This window comes from Lagopus muta, chromosome 12, assembly GCF_023343835.1.
Source record: "Lagopus muta isolate bLagMut1 chromosome 12, bLagMut1 primary, whole genome shotgun sequence".
Classification (NCBI taxonomy): domain Eukaryota; kingdom Metazoa; phylum Chordata; class Aves; order Galliformes; family Phasianidae; genus Lagopus; species Lagopus muta.
In genome coordinates this window covers 15,897,907-15,906,723 of record NC_064444.1, presented here as the reverse complement: position 1 = coordinate 15,906,723, position 8,817 = coordinate 15,897,907, and the positions used below count along the sequence as shown (strand labels likewise).

The following is an 8,817-nucleotide window of genomic DNA, read 5'->3' as shown; positions in this document are numbered from 1 at the left end:
GAACCCTCCGAAAGGGCCTAATACTCTTTATTACAGGCCCTAATCCTTCAAATCCCACTTGAAATAATGTTTATCTTTTCGCAGCTTAATTTCCCCTACCCTAAGCTGCGGGTCACTGCGACACAGCGCGCTGTTACCACGCCGCTCGGGGTCGCCCCGGGACCGCAGAGCCCCGCGGCCGCGCGCTCCCACCCCGCCTCGGCGCGGCCCGGTTGCCCCTCCGCTCCCCCAGCCCCACGTCCGCACCCCCAGGAATTCCCTCCGCTGCCTTCGGTACCTTGGGTAAACATAGAGAAGTGTACTCGATATTCAAGATTGATTTCCCTGATTTATTAAGGCAGAATTCATTGGACTCTATTGACCACAAATGACTTAATGTAAATGCTGACCCCGGTGAACTTCGAAATGGCAGGTATCGGCTTGATCTATAGATGACCTCTTAATTACCGCAGTTATTAATTTAAATTATTGCCACTGCTTCTAGAAACAGGAACAAAGAAACATTCTTTCCTCATCCCTGCTTGGTTTATTAGTTCGAACACAAAGTGTTTGATGACACTTCTAATTAAACAGAAAGAATGCAGAGATGCGGTTTCCCTTTTTCGGCCGTCCCGCGGAGAGCAGCGCTGCCCGGGGCGGAGGCGGCGGCCCGGACCCACCGAGGTCGCCCGACCGCCGCCGCCCCGTCCCCGCCCGGAGCAGCGCCGAGTGCCGCGGGGTCACGGCGCGGCCGGGACAGTGCTGCCGGGGACTGCGCGTCGTGCGCCGCCGCTCCGAGCAATGGAACCAGCGGGTTTGGGGGGAAAGTAACAACAAAAGCACGACGTGGGGAAACGGGAGAAAAGCTGAGTCTCGGTTTTGGTAAAGACATCAATCGCGCGTATTTAACGAGCGGCATCGAGGTCGGGACCGCTCCGCCCGCCCTGCGAGCAGCGGTGCCCGCCGTGCCCGGGCCGGGGGCTCGGCGCTGGGCAGTACCGGGTCCTGCTTCAGGGCGAGAGCCTGGCTGCAGCCAGAGCCCCGCCGCCGGCGCTCAGGAAGGGGCAGGCGGCCCTGCGGGAGCGGGGGGAGGGGGAGAGGCGGAGTGAGCGGCCCGGGACGGGCACCTCCGGGACTCGCCCGGCCGGGGCAGCGCCGGGAGCGGGGCGGAGCGGGCGGCCCCTCACCTACCTCACCTCTTCAGCACCGGCCTGAAGGCCGTCCGCAGCCGCTCCAGGCACGTCCCGCCCGGCTCGGCGCCTCCCGGGCCGCCCCCGCCGCCCCGCCCGAAGCCTGCACAGATACACGCAGCTCGCGGGGGCTCCGCCCGACCCGGCCCCGCCGCATCCCGGGCCGCCGGGCACGATTCAGGGCCGCGGGCGCGCAGGAAGCGGCAGCCCCGTCCGCCCCGTCCCCCCCGCCGCCCCGCCGGCGCGGGTACCTTCGCCCGCCGCGTACTGGCACGGCTGCCCCTGGCCGCGGTGGGACGCGCAGCTCCGCGGGACGGGTTGGGGACTGAAGGCGGAGCTCCGGAACGGGGCCTCTGCGGCCGGGGGCAGCTCCCCCGCCGCCCCGCCGCCCTCCTCCGTACCGCGACCCTCGGGGCTGCCTCTGCGCGCTGCGTTGGCCCCGGCCGTGCGGGCCAGCGACCAAATGCGCGGCTTCTCCGGGGACGCGTAGGGCGGCGGAGGGGCGAGGGCAGCGGGGGCCGCGGAGGGGGCCCGGGGGCAGGGGAAGGCGCGGCACGGCCCGGGCACACTGCAGGCGCTCCGCGGGGCCCCGGGCAGAGCCGTGCCGGGGCCGGGGGCTTCCTGCAGAGAGCCGGGCCGGCCCTTCGCCGCCTTCCCTGCCTCCTCCTCGTCCTCATCCTCCTCGTCCTCCTCCTCCAGGTCGTCCACGTCGCTGAGTCGCAGCTCCTTGTCCTCCTTGCAGCTCTTCCGCTCTGCTCAACATACAGCGGGAGGGGGCGGCGGGCCCTTAGGGCAGGTGCGGGGCCCGGGGCCTCTCCGCGCCGCCCGACCCGTCCTGTCCCGCCCTGCCCTACCTCGGCCGTCGCTCCCCGCGCCGAACTCCCCGTCGTGCCGTGTGCCGTCCTCCTTTCTCTCTTCCCCTGCTTTGTTCTTGGGAGACCAGGTCATCTTGTTCTCCTTCTTGAGCCGCCGCCGCGCGTTGGCGAACCAGGTGGAGACCTGGGTGAGGGTCATCTTGGTGATGATGGCCAGCATGATCTTCTCGCCCTTGGTGGGGTACGGGTTCTTGCGGTGCTCGTACAGCCACGTCTTCAGGGTGCTCGTCGTCTCCCGAGTGGCATTCTTGCGCCGGGCCGAAGCGGTGAAATCCACTGGCCCGTACCTGCGGGAGCGGCGTGAGGGGTGCCCGACCCCATCCCGGCCCTGCCCGCCCGGCTTCCCGGCCGCCTCCCCGGGCGCTCCGGCGGCGCGGTTACCTGTCGTACTGGTACTGCCCCAGGGAGTGCTCGTACGAGTAGTAAGCGGCGGGCTGCGTGATCCCCGAGTGCAGAGTGGTGGCGCCATCCTTGATCTCATACTGGGGGTTCTGCAAGGCAAGCGGCAGCGGTGGGACCCCGACCCCGACCCCATCCCCGGCCCTCGACGGCCCCGCAGGGCTGAGCCGCGCCGCCGCGGCCGTCGGGCGCTCCCTCGCTCCCTCACTCACCAGCGCGGTGTAGATGGCGGCGGGCTCGGCGCTGTAGGGCAGGTAGTTGCCGTAGCCCTGGCCGGCGGCGTACGGGGCTCCGTACATGCCCAGCGCCGCATTGAGCTCGGCGCGGCCGGGCGCCAGCAGCCGGCTCTCGTACGGGGCGCAGCACAGCGAGGCGGCGGCCGGCGCCGAGGACGCATCCGGGCCGGAGCGGGGAGCGGGCTCGCAGCAGGACGCGCCGGGGCTGCCGGGCACCAGGAACTGCGGCGGAGAGACGGGGCGCGCTGAGCGGCCGCGGGGCAGCCCCGGAGCGGCGGGGGCGGGCGGGGGCGGGGGAGCGGCGGGGAGCGGGGACGCGCGGAGCGGAGCGGGCGGAACTCGGAGGGAACGGTCGCTCTCGAAAATGGCAAAGGATCCGCGCGGTTCCCCCCTGCCCGCCCCCCTCGGTCCGTTAGCATCGATTTCAAGGCAAGAAGTTGCGATTACAGTTAATTCCACAATAGACAAAGCAGTAAATATGTCAGCTAACGCAATCGAAGGCACTCGATTTCAATAAGTTGAAAGGGACGGCGAACTTCCCGAGCGGGGGAGGCACACACACCTCGCCGTGCTTGCGGCGCCCGAACCGTCCCACCCAAGCCGGGGCGCGGCGCGGGGCGGCGGTGCGGAGCGCCCCGGGGTGCGGGGTCCGACGGCGGCTCCGCGGGGAGCGGCGCCCGGGGAGCGCGGCACGGAGGGACGGAGCGCGCGTGTGTTTGTTTGTTGCGCTTCCGAGTGAGCGGTGGAAGGGGAGCGGGGGCAGGAAGCACCGGTTTCCCAAACGCCTTTCGCTGTGCGAACTGCGAGCTATTTGTTTAAGCCTAACACGACACGAACGAGACATAAACACACACGCACATTTTTTAAAAAAAGGCTCCAGATGTGCCCTTTTAAAAAAAGACTCTAAGTAAGGGAAAGGGAGGAAAAAAAGGGAGGGGGAACAGACATCTGGACGGCAGCAGCGGAATCTGAACAAAAGTGAGTGCTGCTCACTCGCCTTACCTGCGAAGTGGTGCTGTAGGGGTATCCGAACTGGGAGAAAGACATAGCCGCTCCTTATTTTTGGACCATAGGCAATATTTTCCCCCCAAGATCGATTGTAACTAAACCCCGCTTCAGGATGCACCTTCTCACACACACATTTCCACGTATGGCTTTTTTTTTTTTTTTTTTTTTTTTTTTTGCTCAATTATAGATGATTGCACTTAAGAAAAGCAGCCCGACATCTGAGGCGGGGGGGGCTCCCTGCCTGGGTTAAACAAAAATAAAATCGGCTGCCCCCCGCTTCCCATCGCTTTGAATAAATATGTTTGGATAGAGAGAGTTTAAAAAGCCACCCCACATGTATAAAGAGTTTAAGTGCAAAGGGGCTTTTTTTTTTTTCTTTTTTTTTTTTTCCTCTTTTTGAAGGAGGGGGGAAATCACGTCGGGCTCGCAAGACACGGACCCGCTTGGTGCATTATTTTCTGCTCTATAGGTCTCGAGCGTTCCGCGGTGGGCGAGGAGCGGGCGGGCTGACGTCACGGGCTGCCGGCAGCGGCGGGCAGCGGCGGGCAGGGCAGGGGTAGGGATAGGAATAGGGATAGGGACAGCGACGGGGGAATGCAATGGGGCAGGGGCAGCTGTACGGGTAGGGATGGGGAGCGGCGGGCAGAGGCAGCGATAGCGGTAGCGGATGCGACGGGGCAGGGGCCGGCAGCGCCCGCAGCCCCGCGGTGCCGTCCCGTTAGGGCGGAGGCAGGCAGCGAGTGTTTCCCTGTTGGTCTCGATCCTTTTATTTTTTAAGCAATCCGAATTTGACTCCGGGGGAAAAAAAAATTGTGATAAGGGGGGAAATCGCGGCACTGAGCGAGCTTGTTTCCCCAGGGCTCGGACGGAGGGCAGGCGGTGGGCAAGCGGCTCCGCCAGACTCCCGTCGGGATCCTATTGCCGTCCGATCCCCGGTTACCCCCGCAGCGGAGCGGAGCCGGGCCCGGGTCGTGCCTCCCTAGAGGAGAGGTTGGGGCGGGTAAGGGTGGATGGCTGCCCGCAGCCCGGCCCAGTCCGCACCGCAGCGCCCAGCGGCACCGATTAACTGACGGCAGCGGCCATCGTGCGGGTTTGCCTTTGAGGCGACATCCGCGGGTGGTAAACGGGGATCCCCCTGCGACGGGCCCGGCCGCGATTTGCTTTCTGGGGGAAACGAACAAAACTAGAAATTAAAAGGGGGAAAAGAAAAAAAAAAAAAGGTAAAAAAAAAAAAAAATAGAGAGAAGAAAAAAGAAAAGCCGACAACTTTTCCCCGTTCCGGCGCTGGGCCCGGCGGGCGGCGGCCGCTCTGCCCGTCCCGCTGCCCGGTGCCGCCCGGTGCCGACGGGTGGCGCTGCCGAGCTGCGCGCCGGGCCGGGCGGGGCGCTGCGCGGGGCTGCGGGGCGGCTGGGAGCGTCCTGACGGAGCACCTCTGGGGAGCATTACTGCTAATTATTTAATTGCGAGAATCCCTCTGGGGGAAATTATGCTAATTATAAAGTAATAAAACCACTTGTTCTAAAGCACTTCATTCAGCAAAATTGAGGGTTTTTTTCCTTTTTTTTTTTCCCCTCTTTTTTCTTTCATTTGTTAATTTATTCATGGTTTTTTATTTTTTATTTTTTTTATTTTTTACCAGCATGTGTGTTGTCCGCCCAAAGAAGCAGGCATTGTGTATTCCGACTTTAGTTGTGCAGCCAACCTGAGTGCATCTCTGACTGCTGGCATGCTCAGCTGAGCCCAGCTGTGATCCATGGCCATGCTCCTGCAGTGCTTGGCCCTATGGAAGTGTTTCACCGCACGCTCCGTTCCTCCCTGTGCCCAGGAGCTACCCCATGAATTGCCCTTAGGCCCCGGCTGCGGCCAGCAGCAATGAGGGCTCTGCCTTTTCTCAGCTGTCTGTGAGCAGCATCTTGAGCTCAGCCTGGTTCTGTGCTTTGGGAAGCAACGTACAATTTGCTACTTTCGTTGCAGGGAAACAGCTTCGATTCCATTCTACTGCCTCTCAGAGAAGCATAACTGGTGAACTGGTGCTGTAAGAGGTCACTGCAGATTTCTCTTTATCCAAACTCGTGCCATCCGTGCCCCACTTAAGCTGTCCCCACATGTGCCCAACACAGTGCCTGTTCTGAGTTGCCCAGCCAAGGCTGTGACTGTGAGCACAGGCAGATCCACAGCAACCCCCTCAACTCACAAACTTCTGTTCCTAACAGAGGGGAGCACAACAGTACACATTTCCCCGAGCTCTTCCTCTTGAAGCAAGGCAGGAGTTCAGATGCAGCCCACATTGTGATTTTTGGTGCTTTTACAACCACCACCATTTGTTTTAGCTGTGATACCTCTTTGCTTAGAGGTAATTGAGAGGAGCAGTGCATGCTTTGCAGCAACACAAACACAGGCGCCGATAACTGTGAAGGAAATAATAAGTTAATTGACATAAGCGTTAGAGCAGCGGCTCTGGGAAGGAAGAATAACGTTCTGAGAGAGGCAGGAACAAAGCAGCTTCAAAAACAAGCAGCAGAAATGTGGTGGAGAATAAAGTCTCTTTATATTTTAGAATATGGGGGGATTCTTTTGGCCGCATCTTTTTTTTTGTACTGAGAAAATGAAAATTCTTCAAGTCCATGCATGAATAAACAAGTACAGCTGGGCAGCCTAATACATAATTTATACTGATCAGTCATTGTAGATTTAACTGAATAAAGCCAAAATGAACACTAATTGTTTTGACAAACTAAAATAGTGTATATGATGGTGCATTGTGCAGCTCGCTGGGCACTGCCCTTATCTCAGTGGCTATTGTCAAGACCGATTTCTGCATGAGAGGCAGAAAAAGATGAAACAAATTAGGACAGTATTAAGATTAATATCTTGTTGGAGATAAAGCATTTTAATTGCTTAGCATACAAGCAGAAAATAGAACTGTTTTCAGGACAGAGGGGAGAACTGGCACAGAGAAGCGTGGGACACACGCTGGTGTGAGGCAAGATGTAATTGGGAGGATAAAGTGCTGCCCTGTGAACTGGGGGAGAAACACGAGGGGCTGGGGGGCTTTTTTAGAGCAACTTTGGAACACAGTGGGAATAACTCTGGTTATCTTTGGGCATTCATACTCCAGAAGGGATCATCAAAATGGTGTTGCTGGCTAGCTGTGCACCTATGGCAATTGGAGGAGCTGAATGGTTTTGCTCCACTGGTGTCGGATACTCCTGCACTCTGCCACGGTGCTGGGAGGGTTGTGAGGAGCACAGAGGGGAGGGGCAGTGACAGCCAATGGTGCCATGGACGGTGTGGTGGCCTTGAGTGGACCTTCACTTTGCTTGGCCACTACGGAAAGGCTGCTTTGTTAAAGGAGCTGTGCAGCAGGGTGATCCATGGCTCCTTTGGCACAGCTGAGCTGGACGCCAGGCTCACCTGGTGCTGCTGGGCACCACACCATGCAGTGTCTCCTTGGCCTCTGTGCAGCTGCTGTTCTGCTGGAGAGAAGGGGCAGTCTGGGTGAGCGGGCTGCTTCTGAGCTGGAGGCTCTGATCTGTATTACTGCAGGTATCGTTCATCATCTTTGTTCTGTGGCAGTGAATGACAGTTTTATTCCATTTCCTAGTCTGCTCGCTGTAATTTCCAGGATCTATGCTTTAATTAGTGTGCCGGTTACATGCGATGGTGCCTTATTTTCCATGAGTTATCACCAGCTTACGTGCCCCATTAAACATGGGGATTGGAGCTGCTGCTTTATTTACCTTCATTTGTAATTTACCAAAACCCAGCCGTGTTTGCTGCACATTGGAAAGAGCTGCTCTGATAGCTCATACCAGAGACCAAAAGCACTTAACCTAGGACACCTCATCCCAGCCCATCAAATCAGCTGTCCCCAAGGAGCCTCTCCCTTAGTTCAAGCCTGAGTGAAGGGCTCAGCCTGCTGCTCCAAATAGATCTGAATCTGCCCCTGGAGGAGGGAGCAATGAGCAGGAGCCCTGCTCTCACCCTGAGGTCCGTTGGTCCCGGTGCCATGCACACAGGATGCATCCCCACACCCTCCAGTGCCCCCGTCCCCCTCCAGCCATGTTCTGGAGGTGCTGAGGGCTGGGCCAGCTGCTTGGGGAGGCAGGGACCGCTGGGGAGTTCACACACAGGCAGCGCTAATCTACAATAAATCTCGTAAAATCAATGAAAATATGGGAAGTATATCATTTTTAAAGAAAAAACACATGAGACGTGGCCATTAAGGGCACAACCATTCTAATACCTGTGTCTGGTTGGAACTGCAATTAAAAACATTCCAATAATAAATCTACTCTCAGTCTCACTTAATGCTTTTAACTTTCTTGAAAGTTCAAGCTGGTATCCCAAAAATGTGCCAGAACTTTCACAATGTATTTTATAGACTCATAAATAAATATGGCAATTAATCTAAGCTATATTTCTTTCGTATCCGATGACAATTTATTATGACACTCACTCATTCGGTGCACAAAAACTCTAATGCACTTAAAATCGGATTTCAAACCAAACGTTTTATGGGAAAATATAGTATTGATCATCCATTTAAAGATATCATGTGATGATTCATAACCTGCTATAAAAAGGATCTTACGAGGACATTCAGAATGAGTTCTGTGGACCATTCTCACCACAGAATCAAACTTACGAGCTCTGTGGTTCTCAGTGATGTTTTATATTTCTGTTTGGAGTTTTCACCTCTAACGTGATGGTGGTTTATGGCCGATAGCAGCACTAAAATAAAGCATTTTGCCTATCTGTGTGAACATTAAATATGTAGAGACTAATTTGTTAAATATATACCGGTGCTTCCCCTCAGATTTACAACACTTATTCCTTTCAAGGATAATTTCCACTATTTGGGGTACATTAATCGCACGGTTTGCGCAATACGCTTCTGCTGCCGGGTCGGTCAAGGAGGATAAAATGGGAAATGTTTCTTCCTACCTTTGTAACCAATTGGTGTCTGCATCTGTGGATGTGCCAGGTCCCTGCCCTGCCCGCTCTGCTCCCATTGGGAATGGTGCTGAGCAGCCCTGGGGCTCGGGGCGATGCCCTGCACGTACCTGTGCAGCAGTTGGTGGCAGCCAGCGTTTCATCTCCTCTCCGAGGTGCTTAACAGGGTGATGT

At 57.4% G+C, this 8,817-nt stretch overlaps 1 protein-coding gene across 1 annotated transcript; it reads right to left on the bottom strand.

Annotated features, from left to right (window-relative positions):
• Positions 1 to 329: 329 nt before the first annotated feature.
• IRX6 (iroquois homeobox 6) lies at positions 330 to 3,726 on the bottom strand. The gene is made up of 7 exons (XM_048959052.1): positions 3,682 to 3,726; positions 2,656 to 2,946; positions 2,426 to 2,535; positions 2,024 to 2,331; positions 1,421 to 1,921; positions 1,176 to 1,272; positions 330 to 1,053 (listed from the first exon to the last, which is right to left on the bottom strand). The coding sequence occupies exons 1-7, from the start codon at positions 3,724 to 3,726 to the stop codon at positions 990 to 992; spliced, it is 1,416 nt and encodes a 471-aa protein (XP_048815009.1). The 3' UTR covers positions 330 to 989.
• Between the last annotated feature and the right edge of the window lie 5,091 nt (positions 3,727 to 8,817).

Bases quoted from the DNA above. Each gene is read 5' to 3' on its own strand.
- IRX6 (XM_048959052.1), bottom strand. From the start codon at position 3,726: ATGTCTTTCTCCCAGTTCGGATACCCCTACAGCACCACTTCGCAG. The intron at 2,536-2,655 runs GTGAGTGAGGGA...CTTGCCTTGCAG, and splicing joins CCGCCATCTACACCGCGCTG to AACCCCCAGTATGAGATCAA. The intron at 2,332-2,425 runs GTAACCGCGCCG...CCGCTCCCGCAG, and splicing joins GGGCAGTACCAGTACGACAG to GTACGGGCCAGTGGATTTCA.